General features: G+C 46.1%; 1 protein-coding gene across 6 annotated transcripts in view; it reads left to right on the top strand.

The window, feature by feature from the left end:
* PPP2R5C (protein phosphatase 2 regulatory subunit B'gamma) overlaps positions 1-22,485 on the top strand; it is a 178,860-nt gene that overhangs the window by 126,691 nt on the left and 29,684 nt on the right. For all 6 annotated transcript variants that reach the window (XM_049898338.1, XM_049898333.1, XM_049898337.1 and 3 more), the window contains 3 exons: positions 16,140-16,250; positions 17,368-17,460; positions 17,543-17,673. In XM_049898338.1, coding sequence (XP_049754295.1) covers positions 16,140-16,250; positions 17,368-17,460; positions 17,543-17,673 — 335 coding nt within the window. The remainder of the gene's footprint in view (positions 1-16,139; positions 16,251-17,367; positions 17,461-17,542; positions 17,674-22,485) is intronic.

The following is a 22,485-nucleotide window of genomic DNA, read 5'->3' as shown; positions in this document are numbered from 1 at the left end:
GTTTGCAAATGTACGGACCACCTACCATGGGCCAGACACATTTTTAGGTGTAGGAGATAGCATTGTGGACAAGGATTCTGCCCCCTCCGCAAAGCTTTCATTCTAATATGGGAGACAGGCATAAAATAAGTCCGTAATACAGAATTTTAGATTATGGTAATGCTATGAAGAAAAGTAGAAAAGGCAAGTAGAGTTGGAAGACTGGGAATAAGATTTCTGCCACATGCCCATTACAAGTGGGAAGAAGATGCGAGAGAAGTCGTCTCCTGATGAACCAGGCTGTCCCGTGGTGGTCCGTGCACTCAGGTGCTTCCCTGAGAGAACAAGGCGCGGTTTGTTTTCTTTCCTTTCTGCCTGATTTGAGACAAATGTGGAAGAGACCCTAACCTTTCCCTGACCCCTTCTCTGTCTGGAGTTTGGAGGGGGCATGGGTGGTAAAGTTAGATTTTTTTGTTTTATTTGTTATTGAAGTTTTGTTTTATAGAAAGATATAATAAAAGAGAGAGAGAGAGCATGTGTGTGTGTGTGTGTGTGGAGAGAGTACTTGGCAGTAGTTTGCAACTCTCCGAAGTAGAGACTGGGTACAGAATTCAAGCAGCCAGTAGAAGCCTCCTTCCCAAGCAGCACCTGAATCAGTGTGGCAGATGGAAGAAGAGCTGACTCTGTGTTTCCGTTCTGGTGAGAAGCCGGCTGTCCAGAGTGCCCTGGTGTGCCTGCTCACTGCTCACCACTTAGGGGCACTTAGAAAGCCGTTTTGCTTGAAGTCTTGCCTGCTGTTTTATTTGCTCTTATGTAGTGTTTTGTTTTTGTCATGGTGTTTTGTAGACGTTCTTTATCAAGTTGAGGAAGTTTCCCTGCTATTTCTAGTTTGCCGAGAGTGGTCATAGTATTTTTAAACACATTGATTTCCACTTAATTTGAAGAATCCAAAGCTCTATGGTTGTTGTCCACCTAGTGCTGTGTCTTTTAACTCTGTTACCCTTTACGCTGAACTGCTGTGTGTTTTTAAACAGCTTTATTGAGATGTAATTCACATACCATACAATTCATCCATTTAAAATGTGCAAGGCCATGCTTTTCAATATAGTCACAGGATTGTGCAACCATCACCACATCTAAATTTAGAATATTTTCCCCCTAAAAGAAACCACATACCCGTTAGTAGTCACTCCCTATTCTCCTCCACCACCCAGCCCTAGATGACCGCCAATCAGCTTTCTATAGATTTGCCTATTCTGGACATTCCCTATACATACATAGAGAATCATATAATCTGTGGTCTTTTGTGAGTGGCCTCTTTCTCTTAGCATGATGTTTTCAAGATTCATCCGTCTTGTAGGATGTATCAGAACTTCACTCCTTTCTATAAAAAAGGAAAAACCCATTGCTGTTGAGTTGATTCCGACTCATAGTGACCCTACAGGACAGAGTAGAACTTGCTCCATAGGGTTTCCAAGGAGCATCTGGTGAATTTTCCTTTTTCTGGTCGAATAATATTCCACTGTATGGATAGGCCACATTTTGTTTATCCATTCTTCATTCAGTGGACATTTGGGTTATTTCTGTCTTTTGGCTAATATGAATAATACTGCTGTGAACATGTGTGGACAGATTTCTGTGTGGACAGATTTCTGTGTGGACATGTATCTTATTTCTCTTGGTTAAGTGCATAGGAGTGGGATTGCTGGGTCATGTGGTAACTGTTAGGGGTCACTGCTTGAGGAACTGCCAGACTCTTTTCCAAAGTGGCCACACCATTTCACATTCCCACCAACAGTGTGTGCAGTTTCCTGTTTCTCCACATCCTCCCTGACATTGTTATTATGTATTTTTTTTAATTACAGCCATCCTACTGGGCATAACATGGTATCTCATTGTGGTTTTGATTTGCATCTCCCTGATAAGTAATGATGTTGGCATCTTTTCATGTTCTGTGTATTTTTATACTGGTTTTAGGAGCAGGCATCAGAGAATTGAATCCTAGAATGAACCTTAAACCATCTAGCCTGGCCCTTTTATTTTCCAGATAAACTGAGGTTCAGCGAGAGGAGGGTGAAAAAGGAGCAATACCCAGGGGAGAAAACTTTGGTATTTAGTTTCTCAGGCCTAAGTTACATAAACTTTATTATCTCTTAATTCAGTCATATTTTAAGTACAACCAGCCATCTGCTTTTTCAATTAAATTATCTAGTTAATCTGTTCTTCAGACATGGGCCTTTTTCTTATAATCAGACACAGATAGGAAAGCCAAGTAACACTGTAGCTTTTACGAAATTCAAAGTAAAAATGCTTTGTTGACCGTGTTTAAGGAGTAAACGTTTTGGGTTAGACCCTTTGAAAATATGAAATGTGGACGTTTCTTATCAATTTGTGCACGTGATTTCACAGGCCCCACACCCCTCGGAGCCTGCAGCGGATCCCAAGTTAAGAACTTTGGAATCCTTTTCCTTATCTGCATAGTCAGTGGTTTGCATCTAAATCAGTGGATCGTATGTCCCTAGGGTCCCTAAGACCTTTTCAGAGAATCTATAAGGCCCAAACTATTCATAATAGTCCTAACACTATTTGACTTTGTCACTGTGCTGACATTTATACTGATGGTGCAAATGGTGGGTGAGACAGCTGACACCTCGGCACCTATCAGGGCTGCAGCAGCAACTGACCTTCGAAGACCACCACTCCACTAAAGAAAAAGTCACTTCACTTAATGGTCTAGATGAAACAGAACCGATGTTGATTTTATGAAGTCGTGACCCTCGCACACAGGTCCTTCTGCTGTTGGATGTGATGAAATGTGAAGTTTCCATAGAGTACTTCTGTGGTTGGGGTGGGAGATGACCTGGCTGCCCTTCTGGAACACCGCGTTTATTTGAATGAGTAGCAGGCAAACTGGTTATCCACACTTGGGTAGTTAGTGGCATTCCCCCCCCCCAAAAAAAAAATGAACAAAGCAGAAGAAAAGTACACTGTAAGATCTTTGGACAATTTTTTTTTTTTTTTTTTTAATGGAAAGGACTGCGCGTAAGGACTTTTGGAGTTATGTTCTATTTTTTCATTTTCCGGATGGGGTTGTTATTTTATGTTAACTATTAACAAGGTAGCAAAATACGAAACCGAAAGTGTGTTAGCTCTGACCGAAAGCTGCATGTCTAAACTGCTTTTGGAAGGCCTTTGGTAGCTCTGATCATAGTGTACTTTACTCCTCTGTGTTTTCTTTTATTGATAGCAGGCCCTAATGGCTTCTCCAAAATCCCTACAACCTTATATTAAGTGTATTATAAAACAAGATCTGTGAATTTTCATGTGGGAATACTGTCTGCTCCAATCTACTTGTGGACTCTAAAACCTAGGCCTTTTCAGTGAGCTTTACTCATTCAACCCACCATAAAAAGTTACTGTGAAAGGGAAGGCAAAGAAAATAACTACTCTGGGATTGAATTAAATTCTTCCAAAATATTTTAAAAAAAAAGAAAGAAAGAAATGAACAAAGCAACATTGCCACTTAAAGGAAAGCTCACAGCATTTATTGTCAGTGATAAAATTTGAACTTCAAGGCGAAAATTTGAATTTTCGAAAGTTCATATCTGCCAGCGTGAGCTTCAGCTTCCACTGCTAAAGGCTCTCTTAAGGAAATTGGTGAGGATGTGAATGAGTGGGATTTTTCATGTATAAAATGAAATGAAGAAACCCTGGTGGCGTAGTGGTTAAGTGCTACGGCTGCTAACCAAAGGGCCGGCAGTTCGAATCCGCCAGGCGCTCCTTGGAAACTCTGTGGGGCAGTTCTACTCTGTCCTGTAGGGTTGCTATGAGTCGGAATCGACTCGACGGCACTGGGTTTGGTTTGGGTTTGGTTTATAATGAAATGAGTCAGCATGTGGAAGACCTGCATAACTCAGTGAACTAGTATTTTTCCAGATGACCAATAAATGACATTGTGAAATCACACATAGCCAAAAGAGCTGTTCAAAGTGCAAGAGACCTCACTGGATTTTAATGGAATAGAGTACAAGCAGCTCATTGACACGGTTTCAGATGCCACGTAGTAAAAAAAACACTACCACTTGTCAAGTTTTGGTGTTTTATCAAAGAAGAAATCCCCAATTATCTGAAAGGGCTATTAAAATAGCTCCTCCCTTTTACAACTACGTATCTATGTGAGACCAGATTTTTCCTATATTTCAACCAGAACAGCATATCACAATAGATTAAATGCAGAAGCAGGTAGAATAATCCAGCTGTCTTCTATTAAGCTAGACATTACAAAGATTTGCAAAAATGTAAAACAGTGTCACCCTTCTCGTTAAACTTGTTCTGGAAAATATAGTTATTCTTCTTAAACCTATGTTATTTATATATATTTTTTTAATGAATTCATATTTTAAAAATTCCCCCAGTTTAATTTCTAATACAGTCAACACCGGTAGGTATAACTCTCACAGACAAAAGCTCTCTGGTCTCCTCAGTAACTTTCAGGAGCGTGAGGGAGTACTGAGACCAAAGTGCTAGTCAGAGGCTGTTGCATCAGCATCCCCAGAGAGCTTGTTAGAAGCAGAGCTTCCAGCCTGTTTGTTCTGGTTCGAACCCCTGCTGAGAATTTGCATGTCTAACAAGCTCCCAGGTCATGCTAATGCTGCTGGTTAGGAACCAATTCTGAAGACCACTAGTAGAGCCAAAACCAAAATCCATTGCCTTTGAGTCGATTATGACTCATAGCGACCCTGTAAGACAGGGTAGAACTGCCCCATAGGATTCCAAGGAGCAGCTGGTGGATTCAAACTGCCAGCCTTTTGGTTAGCAGCCAATCTCTTTAACCATTACGCCACCAGGGCTCCTCTAGCAGAGCAGTGGGTCTCAAAATTTATTATGCATAAGAATCACCGGGGATCTTGTTAAAATGTAGATTCAGATTCAGTATATCTGGGGTGGAAATGTTAAGTTCTCAGCAGGGGTTCAAACCAGTTGATGCTCCAGCCCTATTGGATCAGACTTTCTGGAGCACCCCAGCAGTGTGTTCTTGCATGCTTTCTGGGTCATTCTTAAGGATGCCAAAAGTTAGGAATAAGTGTTCTAACTAACCTTACTACATTGCCCCCTCTGGGCTTAACGCCCTCATAAAATACCTTGTGACAGCTCTTTCTAACTTCCTTTATATGGTAAGGTCCTCAGCACAATGCCTTTTGCGTAAGTGTTCAATAAACGTTCATTTGATTTAGAGCTTTCTGCATAGATGTGGGCATAAGACTAGGTCTTAGTAGTCACAGATGAATCAAACCAGAAAAGGAATTGGTTAGATCAATGATTGAATGGCTCAAAGCTGCTTCACATCAAAATGGACCTCATTAGAATTCTCCAAATCTGTGCCAGATTAGTACATGGTAGACAGCCTGGTGTACTTATTGAGTCATCAGTGAGTGTCATCGCCTGTCTGCTATATTTCAGGCTCCGCGCTACCTCTTGGGGCCATAGCAGTGGATAACGTATGGCCTCTACCCTACAGAGCACACCACCTGTCTGGTGCAATACCAAGGGCAGAAAGTGCAATACCAAGGTCAGCGGAAGGATAGGAGAACACGCGCACAGGAACCTCACCCATTGTCAGGTGTCCCACAGAGGTGGAAGCTAGGCGGGGGGCCCAGGCAACAGGCCTAGGTGGCTAAGCAAAAGCAAGATGGAAGTGGAGAGGGTAGTGGTTCCTAGCAGAGGGTGCAGCCCCTCCAGAGCCCAGAGATCAGAGAGAGTAGGCAAGTGTTTGGGTTTGATCAAAGCTTAGCATTGATAGTGACGTTTGGGGAGAGTTATCAAGACTCAGGTTCTTGGCTGTAGCACGTGGTATGGTGATTCAGGGAGAGGGTGGGCTCTGTGTCAGAAGGTCTGGGTTTGAATCTTATCCGCTATTCAGAGTCCTTCAGGTTATGAGTGCCAGAAACCCAGTCCAGCATTGGTCAAGCCAGAAGGGAGCTTATTAAAGGATAGACTGGGCAAGCTCACCAGCTTCAGCCCCAGACTCAAAGGTACACACCTGGCTCCATTCCCTGTGGTTCCTGCCCTCTGTCTGCTGGCCTCAGTCTCTCCCCTTCTCTGTGCAACAGTGGCTTTCAGCCAGGAGGAAGAGCACGGGTGCCTGTGTCTGCCCATCCTTGCACCTGTGGCTGCAGCTGGGGAGGTGCGTGCCATGACCTTGACCGAGCCTGGGTCACATGCCTACTAGATCACAGGGTGGAATGGGAGAGAGGGAATTTCCCAAAACATGGAGATGTGTGCAAAAGGAGGTGCAGGGCAAAGCAGTCATATTACGTTAGGTGAATGACTTCAATTTGTCTATTACACAAACATGTAACAGTAACCTGCCTTGCAGAGCAGTCAGGACTAAAGGGGACACCTGTACTGCGCCCAGCACCACCCCTGTCATGAAGGTGGCATTCAGGTGTGCACATGCCTCCTTCCATTGCCCTCAGACCTCAACCAGCAATGGTCTAGCCCCCAGGGCTTGTCAGAGAGTGACCAAGTGGACACCGAAATGTACCCTTTCCCTCAGAGTGCTAGATCTTAGCTCCAGACTTGGATACCTAGAGGTTGCTTAAATTTCGATTTCGTTATTTAGAAGGTCATCATGCTGTTGAACTACTTCATGAGAGGAGGTTAGATTAGTTTAAATAGAAAGTATTTAAATTTGAGGGATAAAAAATACAGGGTCTGAAGGGTGTGATTTAAGGTCTATAACGTACCTGAGTTCCGAGGAGTAAAATGAAGGTTGGAGAGAGAAAGCAAATTGTGAAATCCCGTCCACAGTCAAGTTACACAGCTCTACAGTGTCCTTCACACCATGGATTGATTTATTGATTCCATTTTATAAATAGACTATTATAAAATAAATCTTAGAAGGATACAGGACAAGGTGTTAATAGTCGCTGCTTTTGAATGGGGTGAATATGTGAGTTTTCCCCTTCTATAGATTTTTGTAATTTTTAAAATTTTTAATATGATCATGTACCCCATTTGTCATCATCAAAAATGAATAAAGGTAAGTTTTTCTGTTTGAAAACGACCCACCTGTGTGTAGGATAATGGTAATACTGTTGCTTTCAGGACCCATGTTGGGTCTCCAGGAAAAACAAGTTCATCACATTATTTTAACTCAACCCACGCTGTTTGTCAATGGCAAGATGTGGGCTTAGAAATTTTCTCTATGCTTAGGATTGAAGTCAGCATTTTCTCTTAAGGTCATTAGGTGTTTTCCTTGTGTTTATTGGTCAGGACCTTGGGGAGGGTTCCATCCCTGATAGCCCGGATAATTGTCTCGTGCTTCACCTGAGACCAATGTTGGTCACTTTGCCCCTTCTATTTTTAGATCTGATATTTATAGTGCGTTCTGGAAAGTATTACTTGTTGCAAGGGTGAAGTCGGTTTTGAAATGGGAAAGGAAAGAATGTTTTTAATTAAACCAAGGGAGTAGTAAATTAACCACTGAAGCTTCCAATCATCTACAGATTTATTTCAAGTGATCATGTAAGGCACCCCTTCCCCTTTTTGCTTAGTTGTTTTTGTTGTGTCAGAGTTATGATCACCTGGGTTAAAGAAGAGCTGACGTTCGGGATGAACTAAAGGTAGTTAAAAAATATTTTGAGACCCAGAGAATGGTTTTTCTACTTTAAATATCAATGGACCATTTTTTGGAGATTTCTTTTTATTCTTATTTTGAGAGGATTTTCTTTTGCTCTGTTGGATGTTTTTAATTTATAAAAGAAATGCATGCTTATTGTATAGTGAAACACATACAAAAACAAACTCTGAACCAAAAAAAAAAACCTCAAACTCGTTGCCCTAGAATCAGTTGTGACTCACAGTGATCCTTTAGGACAGAGTAGAACTGCCCCATAGGGTTTCCAAGGAAGTTCTTTACGGAAGCCGACTGCCACGTCTTTCTCCCATGGAGTGGCCAGTGGGCTCAAACCACCCACCTTTCAGCTAGCAGCCGACACCACTTCACCACCTCCGGTTCTGCCTCTACCCATGCCACCTCCTACCAAAGTTAACAGCTGCTGCCGTGGTTCCCAGACTGCACCAAGACCTCCCCCAGGGTGACACAGCAAACTCCTCAGAGGTACTGCAGGACACCTAACGGAGCAGCATCTGCCAGACACCACGTGAACGATCTTCATCATTAGATCACAGAATATCCCCCCCATTGGAAACATCTGTGAAGTTGGGTTTTGGTGGGTGCTGTGATAAAAAGCAAGTGAAATAATAATGTTTTCTTTTTCCAACTGGTACGTGTAATAGGACTGGCGAGGATCCCGCAAATCTGCGAGTGCTCTCTCTGTACAGCCCTCTCCGATCTGGGACTCTGTCCTGCAAACTCAGCCAACCCCCTCCATCTGCAGGGCGAACTAACCCCCTCCATCTGCAGGGCTAACCCCCTCCATCTGCAGGGCTAACCCCCTCCATCTGCAGGGCTAACCCCCTCCATCTGCAGGGCTAACCCCCTCCATCTGCAGGGCAGACCCCCCCATCTGCAGGGCAGGCCCCCTCCACCTGTAAGACTAATCCCTCCATCTCCAGGGCAGACCCCTCCATCTGCAGGGTGGACCCCCCCCATCTACAGGGATAACCCCTCCATCTGCAGGGCAGACCCCTCCATCTGCAGGGCAGACCCTCTCATCTGCAGGGCTAACTCCCCCATCTGCAGGGCTAACCCCTCCATCTGCAGGGCTAATCCCTCCATCTGCAGGGCTAACCCCTCCATCTGCAGGACGCACTCCCCCGTCTGCAGGGCTGACCCCTCTATCTGTAGGGCCAACCTCCCCATCTGAAGGGCTGACCCCTCCATCTACAGGGCTGATCCCTCCATCTGCAGGGCTAACCCCTCCATCTGCAGGACAGACTCCCCCATCTGCAGGGCCAACCCCCCCATCTACAGGGCCAACCCCTCCATCTGCAGGACCCACCACTCCATCTGCAGGGCCCACCACTCCATCTGCAGGGCTGACCCCTCCATCTACAGGCCTGACCCCTCCATCTGTAGGGCAGACCCCTGCCATCTGCAGGGCTAATCCTTCCATCTGCAGGGCTGACCCCTCCATCTGCAGGGTTAACCCCCTAATCTGCAGGGCTAACCCCCCCATCTGCAGGGCAGACTCCTCCATCTGCACAGCTGACACCTCCATCTGCAGGGCTAACCCCCCCATCTGCAGGGCTAACCCCCCTATCTGCAGGGCAGACTCCCTCCATCTGCGGGGCTAACCCCCCATCTGCAGGGCTGACCCCTCCATCTGCAGGGCTAACCTCTCCATCTGCAGGGCGGACCCCCCCCGATCTGCAGGGATCCACCAGGTCTTCTCCCTGTCCTGCAGCCTAGAAGCTCTCCCAGGCCGTGTGCTGGCCCTTGGAGGCCTTCCCTCGCTTGGTCCCCATCTCACAGGGATCACTGTCCTCCCTGCCTAAGGTCCAGTGTCTTGAAATGCACAATTTCATACATTTTTTGTCCGTTTTGTAGTTGTTCCAGGCAGTAGGATAAATCTGCCCTTATTTCTCCATCCTGGCCTGAAGTGGAAGTCTCTGCTTTATTTCCGATAGACAATAAACACCTTTTTCAAACTCCACCCACACAGGTGATCCAGCAGTGGTTATAAAAAACATACTCATCAAAGATTTGGGGTAACTTTATACACCTGGTTGGTGGTAAAGGGCATGGCGTGAGAATGGTTCGGTGTTTATATATGACTGGGAAGTGATAAGCCCTTAACACTGAAGCTTCACTTCTCAGTTTATTTTTATCACATGGGCTGCAACGTATATAGTTGTGCTATCCTAAAGCATGTCTAAACTTTCTCATAATTTACTGCCCCAAAAAACAAGAACATGTGATTAGCAAAGCAAATATAGTGGAATGTTAATGTGAAAATCTAGGTGGTGGCTATGTGGTTATTCACTGTACAATTCTACTTTTTTGCATTTGAAAATTTTCATAATAAAATATTGGACAGTACCTCATTCAGAATCTATGTAAAACTAACCTTTGGCCCAGAGTAAATAACTTGAGAAACTTTCAAAGCCAATGTCATCTTTAAATAGCACTAAACTGAACTGAATTATAACTGTTATAAATTATCACCCACCACGTATACAAAAATTTTCTGTTCTTAAAATAAACTCATACATGTAATTATAAATGACTAGTATGTTTTCATGTTTACCTGAACCAAGGTAGTGTTACACATTTGTTGTGTTAGATGCCACTGAGTCGGCTCCGACTTACAGCAACCGTACATACAACAGAAGGAAACACTCGCCGCCCAGTCCTGCACCATCCTCACTGTTGTTGTTATGCTTGAGCCCATCGTTGCAGCCACTGTGTCAGTTAATTCATTGAGGGGCTCCCTCTTTTTCGCTGACCCTCTGCTTCACCAAGCGTGATGTCCTTCTGCAGGTTTTGATCCCTCCTAATAACATGTCCAAAGTATGTGAGACCAAGACTTGTCATCCTCGCTTCTAATGAGCTCTCTGGCTGTACTTCTTCCACGACAGATTTGTTTGTCCTTCTGGCAGTCCATGGTATATCCACTATTCTTCGTCAACACCATAATTCAAAGGCATCAATTCTTCTTCAGTCTTCCTTATTTATTGTCCAGTTTTCACATGCATATGAGGCAATTAAAAATACCGTGGCTTGGGTCAGATTCACCTTAGTCCTCAAAGTGACATCTTTGCTTTTTAACACTTCAAAGAAGTCTTTTGAAGCACATTTACCCAATGCAATACATAGTTTGATTTCTTGACTGCCTCTTCTGTGGGTATTGATTGTGGATCCAAGTAAAATGAAGTCCTTGACAACTTCAATCTTTTCTCCATTTATTATGATGTTGCTTATTGGTCCAGTTGCAAGGATTTTTGTTTTCTTTACGTTAAGGTGCAATGCATACTGAAGGCTATAGTCTTTGATCTTCATCAGTAAGTCTTCAAGTCCTCTTAACTTTTAGCAAGCAAGGTTGGGTCATCTGCCTATCGCAGGTTGTTAATGAGTCTTCCTCCAATCCTGATGCCCCGTTCTTCTTCATATAGTCCAGCTTCTCGAATTATTTGCTCAGCATACAGATTGAATAAGTATGGTGAAAGGATACAACCCTGATGCACACCTTTCCTGACTTTAAACCATAAGTTTAGTTGTGTGAAATAGTCAGAAGGTTAAAATGTTCCCTTTGAAAAACTGAGACTGAATTTCCTTTATGAAGCATCTACAAAGACTAAAGACTAGTAGGTTGTTATTTCCATGATACTCTGAACTGCTATTTAAGAATATATTTGAGTGTAAAAATAGCAAGTTGTTGAAAATAAGAATTTAACTTGCTTTTTAAATATAGTTCTTTTCTTAAATATCGCATTCTGGTGTCTCTTTGGAGGTATGCCTTCTCTGAAAGCAGCTCTTGGCTCTAGAAAGAGTGTGAGAGAGAAGCCCTTTGTCTACCCACCTCCCAAGGTTGTGGTGCTTGGCATAGCCTGGCCTCAGATGGTCCCCGGGATGTGGCACGGGAAGCAGACACTGAGCAAAGAATCACCCGGCCACCAGCCATGCTGGAGAGAAACGTGATGGAGAACATGTACATCGTGCTGGGGGCCACTTAGGATGGGGCGTCAGGGAGGCCTTCTCTGATGAAATTCCACCACAGCTGAGCTCCAAAGGTATAGTCGGAGATTTTTCACAATTGTCAGGTAATTGGTGCTGCAGGTAGTCAGGTGACTGGTAGGTGCTTTTCCCAAGAAGGGTCATTTACTCTCAGCCATGGATGAGGACCTACTAGGGGCATGCACTGCAGGAGGCCCCAGGGCCTCAGTGACTGGGGGCAGAGCTTATATCTCAGGGAGGAAGCTGACTTTACAAATGAGAAGAGGGACAGTGTTTCCCTCTAAGATTGCCACCAGGACTTCTGCTATTCCACGTGAATTTTAAGTTCATTGAGTTTGTCAAAAAATCCAATTAGAGTTATGTATACGGGTACTGTTAAGCTTATAGATTTACGGATTGTGGGGAATTTACATCTTCGTACTACGAAATCATCCCTCACAGGAAACTGGAAATTCCTCCACTGTCTGGTTGCTCTTCATTTCCCTTCGTTCATATTTTTATGCTTTCCTAATTAAGGCCTTGTAACTTGGTCATTAATTCCTAAGTGCTTTACGGTTTTTGTATGCAGGGTCTCCCTGTCTATTTTTTCTCGGTGCTTATTGTTGGAAACCCTGGTGGCATAGTGGTTAAGAGCTACGGCTGCTAACCAAAATGTTGGCAGTTCGAATCCACCAGGCGCTCCTTGGAAACTGTGGGGCAGCTCTACTCTGTCCTATAGGGTCGCTATGAGTTGGAATCGACTCGATGGCAACGGGTTTGGTTTTGGTTTTTTTTTTGTTGTTGTTGCTAGAGAGATTGTTGCTGTTAGTTTTTGTATTTTTTGTTTTTGTAGTGGTGGTCCAGCTGTGATGGCTTGCCCCTTACCTCTTGGTTTTTCCAGGTAGATTATCATATTATCTGAAATTACAATTTTGTATTTTAAAAAATGTTGTTGCAGCCCTCCCCCCAACCCCCAGTGTCCCTCTTTAGCAGTGTGACCCTGACAATGTGTAGTCTCCACTCCCGAGGAGGACCGGGCTGCAGCCCCTATCACTGTTGTAAATCATGCTCACACGAGGAAGGCAGAGGGAGTGACCTTCAGGGGTTTGAACAGAGAACCGTGAATAGTCAAATCCTTCTTTCCTCGCTGCCTCTGTCATTAGAGTTTCGGGTTCGTTTTTGGAGTGTATGTCTTCATATCTCAACATCTTCATATGCTATACTGTACTGCCGTTCTGCCACCACGCTAGGAAGACCAAAGAACTGATGCCTTTGAATTATGGTGTTGGCGAAGAATATTGAGTATACCACGGGACTGCCAGAAGAATGAACAAACCTGTCTTGGAAGAAGTACAGCCAGAAAACTCCTTAGAAGCAAGATGGTGAGACTTTATCTCACGTACTTTGGATGTGTTATCAGGAGGGACCAGTCCCTGGAGAAGGACTTCATGCTTTGTAAAGTGGAGGGTCAGCGAAAAAGAGGAAGACCCTCAAGAAAATGGATTGACACAGTGGCTGCAGCAATGGGCTCAGGCATAACAATTGTGAGATGGGCGCAGGACCCGTCAGTGTTTCATTCTGTTGTGCATAGATAGGGTCGCTATGAGTTGGAACCAACTTGGCAGTGCCTAACAACAATACGAACAGCAACGTCATCCACTAGCAACAAATGTCACAGGCATAGGAAGCAGTTGCCCTCAAGTTGGCTTCAACTCGTGGCGACCTTATGCACGACAGGGAAGGCTGCATGGTATTGCCGAATTGAAGATTTTCCACGCAGTTGCTTCTCAAGCTGTTCGGTTTACAACTGGTTTAGTAGAGTCAGTGCTTTGGCAGAAGCGCGTCTCAGGGCTGGTTTAAGTACCAAGAGTGGGGCTGTCAGGGCAGCGAAAGGTAGAACTTTGTGAACCCCAGGCGCGTGCACACACGCAGGCATGCAGCCATTGTCCTGAGGGGTAGGAGAAGCAACCGCAGATATTTGGAAAACGCTGGGTAATGGTAACTGTTTATGCACAGTCATTTTCCATTTAAAAAGTGCTTCTGCGTACATTTTATGTGGTGCTAACAACAGCCCAGCCCAAAGAAGGGGTTTACTCCTTTCCACAGATGAGAAAACCAAGGCCAGGCAGGCCTTCTAGCCTCAGAGCACGGGGGAGCTGGCTCCCCACTGTGCCATGCTGCCATTCTCTGTGTAACACGTCCCTGCTTGTGCACTCGGAGTCTGTGTATTTCAGTGGCGAGATTACAGTGAGTCTGCATGATCCACAGGAGAGCTGACATTTAGACGACAGTAGAAGCAGCATCCCCTGGTTTCCATCGTATGACGTTGATAGAGGGGTATCATCCGTGGTTTCTCAGGAAACCCCAACTCACCTGACCCCTGAAGCTTTTGTGCCAAGAAACGTTGCTAGATTAGAATAACTTGAGATATAATGCTCTTTGCCTTCTACTCTTTTTCAAACATTAGTTTTTAGGATAGTTAACCTTTTCTCAAGATGAGCACTGAATCAGTGCAATGCAACGTGGTGGGGAAGGACAGGGGTAGAAATGATGGACGAGATGTTCTTGATATGTGTGAGAGACAACATTTTATCAGTTAGAGTTGACCAATAACGAAACCTTCTGGGTCAGGGATGCTGAAAGGGGGATTTATACATCAGGACCAGGTTGGTCAGCCTCCTGGCTTTGGTGACCTTGTCAGGACATGAGGTGGGCACGTTGCTGGACAGACTGGACCCTGTGCAGTGGGTCTTTGACCTGAAGGTACAGTCAGTACCTGGACTAGTAGCAGACTGTAACCAGCTTATTAAGGAGTCCCAGTGAACTGGGGTATACTGTATCTCTTCAATAATTGCCTTTAACCATGATCTCATGCATCTTCGTTTTTCCACCCCGAGATACATCTCAGACAAATTTCTTAACCTTTTCATCATCTCTAATAGAAGTCCAGTTTAAAGCTTTAATCTCAGGCGCTCTCAGAATCTCACCTGCTCCTCTCCCCAGGCAGCTTGGCTGTGTTTGCCTTGGACACCACCTAGGTAGTGTCTAATTGTCGTTATAGAGCTGAGGTTCATTGTCCATGTCAGATGTTTTGATTTCATGCTTTGGGGAGTGGTGGGTCACCCATCTATAAGTCAGTGACCAGAGCTCAGTCCTGTAACTGGTATGTGGTAACTGCATAAACTGATCATATTTAAACTTATGACAGAAGAAAAATTGGTTATAAATTGATGATGCAGAAAAACTTAACTTTTTAATCACTAATACACCAGTGTATGTTTTGCTTTATTTTGAGATCTCAGTTCTCATATTAACCACGTAGGCATTAAAATGTATCTTTGCTCCAGGGAATCCTCCATGTTATGTAGAAAGTATCTGTTATAAAGAACATTGATGTTTATAAGTTGGAAGTAAAGGAGCCTGGGATAGGGAGGGTGGCAAGGGCAGCGTAAAGGCGGAGACAGGAAAGGAGTGTGAGTCGTATGAAAGAATCACCCAAACTCCAGAGAAATTTCTTATTCCTGCATCATTTCCTTCTAAGTCCACAGGGGCTCCTTCACCTTCCAGTCTCCGGGCACATACCCAGGCTTTCAATCCATGTGTTCACTCCTTCCTGGCATGCAGTCCTTTATAGAAACTCAGGGCAATGATGGTCCGGTGGTATAAGTCTCGCCTTCCGTGTGGGAGAGACGCAGGCTCGATTCCCACCCCACGTACCTGATGCCCAGCCACCACCCATCTGCCAGTGGAGGCTTGCGTGTTGCTGTGATGCTGAACAGGTTTCAGCTGAGTTTCTAGACTAAGACTAAGAAGAAGGGCCTGGCAATCTACTCCCAAAATTCAACCAAAGAAAACCCAGTGTATCACCACAGTCCAGTCCCAGTATACAGGGGCTTGGCGTGAGTCACGGGCCAACGTCCCAGTATACAGGGGCTTGGCGTGAGTCACGGGCCAACGTCCCAGTATACAGGGGCTTGCCGTGAGTCACGGGCCAACGTCCCAGTGTACAGGGGCTTGGCGTGAGTCACGGGCCAACGTCGCAGTATACAGGGGCTTGCTGTGAGTCACGGGCCAACCCGAAGGCAACTGACAACAACGTGAGAACTCAGAGCTGCCCCGCTTGACCGTTGCTCCCTCGTGGGGGTTGACTGTGTAGGATATCTGCGTCCCGTGTCACCCAAGGCTCCCCAGCCCCATGTGGCATTTGTCATGTTCTCACCACTTTCAATGGTGAGAAATCTCAGCTGTTTACTTCGTTATCTCACCCTTTCCTTACTAGCACATTGGGCATTTTTCTTGCTTTTGCACATACTGAGCGTAATGAAAGTCCCCGGCAGTCACTGCTACCCCTACCACGTGTGTGGTGTGGCCGCCTATGCAGGGGGGCCGCTTCCTGCTGCCACGTCTGAACTTTGAGAACAGGAGTGGGCCAGATGACCACATGACAGAGGGGTCACTAGAGTCACTTAAGACCTTTGCAGTGTTTCCTGTGCCTGTGTTAAATGTCTTGATTGTAATTATGGAATATGTGGATTTTTAGTTTGCAGTTAACATGTTTCGAACATTACCACCTTCCTCTAATCCTACGGGAGCAGAATTTGACCCAGAGGAAGATGAGCCAACGTTAGAAGCAGCCTGGCCTCATCTACAGGTACAAACAGGACGGTTGGGTTCATGGGGCTTCTTCTATAAAGCAGGTGCCTGGGCCCTCGGCCCCCCTTCAGCCGGTCACGTGGACTTCTGGTCTCTAGTGGCCGTGGACCTTTTAAACCTATAAATGCAAGAGAAGAGTTTTGGCAGAAGAGTGAAGCTTTCATGGGTTTTGTTTATATGTTTGTCTGAACACTTTGCACGAACTTCTGAGATGTGGAATGGTCCACGTCCTGCCATTTCGTTGGTAGCCATTGAATCCAGGCCCAGAGGACTTCCATGGAATTGCCTCACAGTTCTCGGCACTCAGATTTCATGGATCCCCACAATGCTCCCCAGAACTCACATGCTGGCTGCCGCCTTTACAGAAGCATTTTTCCGGCCAACCAGAGAGGGGAAGGCTGGCTGGTTAGGACGCCTATGTGGAGGCAGTGTGAGCAAGCATGCCAGCATGCTCGAGTGGGGGACTGGGTCAGCCCTGGGAGGGGGCTGAAGAGGCAAAGAGATGGGGAGGGGATGAGATGGTGGGACCAACAAGAACGTGGGAATATCTCGGTAAGAAAACATTTTCCACCCACAGTATTTTGGGGTCACTACGTAAAACATGTCAGGTGTGCAGAGATACCTGACCCCACACATTAGCAAGGCGGGGGACTGGTCTTGCTCCAGGTGATTGGGGTGCAGCGTCTGCATCCTACCAGCCTTCCTGCCCAGCAGGCCCAGCTTCCTCTCCATGCCACACACTGCAGGACACTCTCAGGTGCCAGGCTGCAAGTCCCACCCGGAGTCAGGTCTCTGCCCCGTTGTGGCCACTGAGTGTATGTGGTCTCCCGTTGGTGTGGTTTAGCACTGGTGACATCAGCCGTGGAAATAATTTTGTTTAAATGGTAGTTGAGGGCATAGTCTGTGGTTCTTAGCGAAATAAAATAACTACTGTCTGTCAATTATAATTAAATTAAGTCATGTAATTTAGCATTAGTTCTGTAGATTTATGGCTTTTTTTTAAAAGGCTAATATTTGCAGTCAAATAAAGATTCAATTCATGGTAGATTTTAATTTGCATTTAATGAAACACCATGTTATTTGTCTCATTGTGGTTTTTTTTCTTTTCCTTCCAGCTTGTTTATGAATTTTTCTTAAGATTTTTAGAGTCTCCAGATTTCCAACCTAATATAGCGAAGAAATATATCGACCAGAAGTTTGTATTGCAGGTAAAGTACAAATTAACCAGCGCAGTAGAAGCCCTGACCAACAGGGTAAACTGAGTCACTAAGTGTCTTTTTCTTCTTGAAGCTTTTAGAACTCTTTGACAGTGAAGATCCTCGGGAGAGGGATTTTCTCAAAACTACCCTCCACAGAATCTATGGAAAATTCTTAGGCTTAAGAGCTTACATCAGAAAACAGATAAATAATATATTTTATAGGTAAGTCTGCACGTGGATAGCGTTTATCTCTTTGCGTGATGTTGTCCGCACGTGGATAGTGTTTGTCTGCGTGGTGATGTCCGCATGTGGATGGCGTTTATCTGTCTGCGTGATGTCTGCACGTGGATGGCATTTATCTGCCTGCGTGTTGATATCTGCACGTGGATGGCGTTTATCTGTTTGCATGGCGATGTCTGCACGTGGATGGAATTTATCTGCCTGCGTGATGATGTCCGCACATGGATGGCGTTTATCTGTCTGCGTGGTGATGTCCACATGGGGATGGCATTTATCTGTCTGTGTAATGATGTCTGCACGTGGATGACATTTATCTGTTTGCGTGATGATGTCCACATGTGGATGGCATTTATCTATCTGCGTGGTGATGTCCACATGTGAATGGCGTTTATCTGTCTGCGTGGTGATGTCCACATGTGGATGGCGTTTATCTGTTTGCGTGATGATGTCCACATGTGGATGGCATTTATCTGTTTGTGTGGCAGTGTCTGCATGTGGATGGCATTAATCTGTCTGCATGATGATGTCCACATTTAGATGGCGTTTATCTGCGTGGTGATGTCCATGTGTGGATGGCGTTTGCATGGTGATGTCCACATGTGGATGGTGTTTATCTGTTTGCGTGATGATGTCCACATTTAGATGGCGTTTATCTGTCTGCGTGATGATGTCCACATGTGGATGGCGTTTATCTGTCTTCATGGTGATCTCTGCACGTGGATAGCGTTTATCTGTTTGCATGGTGATGTTCATTTTAACACCAGTACTCCCCCACCTTGTCATTTTCTTTGACTCCGATTAAGGGCCAGTAATGTTTTCTTAGGAACCCTGGTGGTGCAGTGATTAAGCGCTTGGCTGCTAACCGAAAGGCTGGCAGTTGGGATCCACCAGCTACTCCTTGAGAGAAAGATATAGTGGTCTGCTTCTGTAAAGATCACATCCTTGGAAACCCTATGGGGCAGTTCTTCTCTGTCTGATGGGGTTGCTATGAATTGGAATCGACTGAAAAGCAATGGGTTAATATTTTCTTGAGTAGCCTCATTGTCCTGTACAGGGGACCCCAGTTGACACATACTTCTCAGTGCCAGATTGGGGATGGCCTGCTTCCCTTCCTCTCCTGCCTCCCTCCCTCCCAGCACCACCTTCTCTGCCAGCTGTGAAGACCTTCCTCCCTCCTCTGACTCCTTCTTGATTCTCCCCCCAAGAGCTGCTCTGGAAGAGCCCAGCTCCTCACCACACGTCCTTCCCTTGCTCAGTTTTCTTCTGAAATGGCCACTTAACCTGAGTGTGGTTCCCTCTGAAATGTATGGACTGATTCTGTCCAAATCCAACTTCCTCATTCCACCTGGGCCTCCCTGCACTCTTCCCCATTGCATGCCTGTGACAGAAGGAAGAGGTGAGGGGTGATGTAATTAATCTTTAGGAAATCTCAGATCTCGAAACTCACACTAGAGACTGGAAGAGCCCTGAGGGGTGCAGAAGTGCCCACCTGGTCAGAAGGTGGGGGGCAGTACTGTGTGTCCAGTGCTGTGTGGGGAGCACTGAGGGATACAGGGGCGTCCACTGCCTGGTCAGGAGGTGGGGGCAGGGCTACATATCTAGCACTATGTGGGGAGCCCTGAGGGGTACAGGGGTGCTTACTGCCTGGTCAGGAGGTAGAGGCGAGGCTGTGTGCCCAGCACCATGTGGGGAGCCCTGAGGGGTACAGGGGCGCCCACTACCTGGTCAGGAGGTGGGGGCAGGGCTGTGTGTCCAATGCCGCGTGCATGTCCAGGCTGCAGAGCTGATGACCCAGAAGGTGACCTCAAAGGTTGTTCTATTTGGGTTCACCATGAAGCAGGTTGCAGCCTCATGGCTCACAGAACATTCCACAACATTCCAAGTGTAATATGTAGTATTTACTTTGATCCTTCCTACACTCTCACTGCCCCCCGCCCTATCCCGCCCCACTCTTCCCCCCCCCCCACCGAAAATCCATCCCTCACCAAGTCTTGTTGGCTTTGTAGTCCTAACTTGTCTCTGATCCACCAACACTGCTCCGTTCCTCCCGCTGCCCTGAGTCACACATGAGGGCTTCTGTCCTGCTGCCCTTGAATAAACAGGCAGGACCCTCACGCTCCCACAGGTGCCAGCTGGCCTCAGGGCTCCAGCCACCTCCAGGTCTTGGCCACTGCTGCCTCATCCTCCCAGAAAGTCAGTTTCCACCATCCCTTCTCCACCTCCTAAGCCTCGGAAACATCACTTCCTCAGGAAGCCTCCTGGGCTTGGTGGGTGGTGTCAGGTCCCCCAGAGGGCAGGGGTCCTTTTTGGCTGTTTTATCGCCACATCCCAGGGCCAGCTTAGCACCCAGCCCATGGTGGGCTCCCGAACCAGTGTCAAGGAGTGAAACTGGTCACGTCCACCTTGTGTGTCCTAGGATGCGCTCCACACCAGCAGTGTGCTCTGTACTCTCCCACAGGCTCCTGCCTCCCTGAGGCTGAGGAGTGGCAAACCTGACAGCGATGGGACAGCGTGATAGCATGCCCTGTAAAACCAGAACACAGCAGGTTCCATGTAGCCTGGCTTCAGCATGTCTCTTACAGCCCTCTGCCTGCGTGTGGTGACGGCAAGGCTGTCCCTCCCTTCTTACCTGGCTGCCATGACCAAGCAAGGGGAAATAAAGGGGGAATGAGGTGGAGGTGGGGGATGGAGGGACATGCCAAGACCTCCAGGCTCCTGGGATTCCCGAACCAGCTTCTCTCGCTTGCTGCCAGCCTGGTAGGCAGTGGTGGCCGCCTCCCTCTCCTGGCTCCCCCACAGTTACAGGGGCATAATTCCTTTCCCTTAGCTTCACACTTGTGCCAGCACTCGGTGTCAGGGCCTTTCATTTGTGTGTGGCTTTTCTCTGAACTCTGTCCAAATTTCCATATCGCATTTACATCATGGAGCCCAGGGCTGCCCCACCAGGCCCAACGGACTTGCTGTAGCCAGAGGGTGACATCATGCTTTGAGATGCGGTCTTCCTGTTTTACGTTTCTTGGTGTCACACTTCCCTTTTAGCAAGATTGCTGCTTGGCTGCTGTACTTATCAAAACTTACTATGCATTATTCAAACATCATCAAACAGGTATGATTTAATTTCCAGCCTTTAAGGCCTAAAATTAAAGTACTACCTAATGTTGGAGCCCTGGTGGTACACTGGTTAAGAGCTAAGGCTGCTAACTAAAAGGTCAGCAGTTCTAGTCCACCATCTGCTCCTTGGAAACCCTGTGGGGCAGCTCTACTCTGCCCTATAGGGGCGACTGTGAGTCGGAATCAACTCATCGCCAACAGGTTTGATTTTTCTTAATGTGGGCTTTTCCTTTGACACATAGGTTTTGTTCAGATCACAGAGTCATAAGTCTGTTGAACACCTGCAATAAAAGAAGTAGGACATGTCTCATATCTTAAAGAACCTTAATAACTAAAACACTTGGAGAAATTATTATTCGGAAGTTGTTGCACACAATTTAGTGTGCCCTGCAACTCCCTAAGGAGAAACTCCCGGCACTGTGTGAGGCAGTGTGGTATTTTTGTTCTGTTTTTAGTAATCTTTCTATAATTACCTTTCCTGATATATGCAATCAAAAGTAAGTGTATTATTTATATCCCATTATTTGTTGGAGTCTTCACTCTTCTACACTCCCCGCCCCATTTCATGTGAGAGAAAAATCGGGAGAAAGATTTTACGAGGTGTACTCAGTTGATCTAGTTCTATGGAACGTGACTGTAACTTGTCAGAAGAAGGGTATTTCAAAAGTGTTTGGTTCAACTTACTAAAAATGTTAGTCTGAAGTTCCTGTTTACTTGTATACTTTCTCATTCTAATCAGCTTTTTTTAATGTGAATTAAACAGTACTTCAAATAACTCGTGATGCCTGTTTTGGCGAACAGTTCTGGTAGTTAGTTGTGGCGACTAACCCGAAGTTAGTGGAACAAGCTAGAACTGTATTTCAGTTATCTTAAGCTGCATAACAAGCAACCTCACAACTTAAGTAGCTTAAAAAAACGACAGCTTATCATTTCTCACAGTTCTGCAATCAGGACTGGGCTTGCTGGGAGGTTCGTCTGCTCTGTGTGGTGTGCACCAAGCCTGGGATGTCCACGGTGGCTCCTCAACTCCTGTATCTGCCTCAGCGGGGCCGTCTGGGACCGCTGGGTGCTGCCCAGCTCTGTCTCTCCACATGGCCTCTCTGTGTGATGAGCTTGGGCTCCCTCACAGCATGGAGGCCCCTGGGTAGTCCGCCTTCAGATAGGGCACAGCTGGCTTCCTGGAGGGGAGAATGGAAGTTGCTAGTCCTTTTCAAGACTTGCCAGAAACTGGTACAGAGTCACTCCCTTTGGTCAAAGCAATTCACGAGGACAGCCCAGATTCAGAGGGAGCTGACTTCCCTCTACACCCCTTGCCCCATTTTTTAGAAATCTGTCAAAGTCCCTCAGGGTCCAGTCCGAGCATTGGTCACTCCATGAGCTCTGGTCCTTTGGGAACACAGGAAGCTTAAACCAGTCCTCAGGTGTGCTGCACACTTTATGGATGTTTGGCCTCTGCTTGAACTTAAGGTCACTCATATTCCATTTGTCTCAGACAAGGACAGTGAAATTCCAGAGTCGACACTTTTTAATCATTGTATGCTTTTTTTTTTTTTGCTGAGAGCTGTCTCTAAAATGAGTTTTCATCTGACAGGGGGCCTCTTCCCCTACACCACTCTGACTTCCTTCCTTTCTACTGAGCACCAGGCTTTCTGCGTGTGGTCACTTAGACCAGCACCAGGCAGC

Source organism: Elephas maximus, chromosome 10 (assembly GCF_024166365.1).
Source record: "Elephas maximus indicus isolate mEleMax1 chromosome 10, mEleMax1 primary haplotype, whole genome shotgun sequence".
Classification (NCBI taxonomy): Eukaryota; Metazoa; Chordata; class Mammalia; order Proboscidea; family Elephantidae; genus Elephas; species Elephas maximus.
The sequence above is the reverse complement of the archived record's forward strand: the minus strand, read 5'-3'. Positions and strand labels throughout refer to the sequence as shown.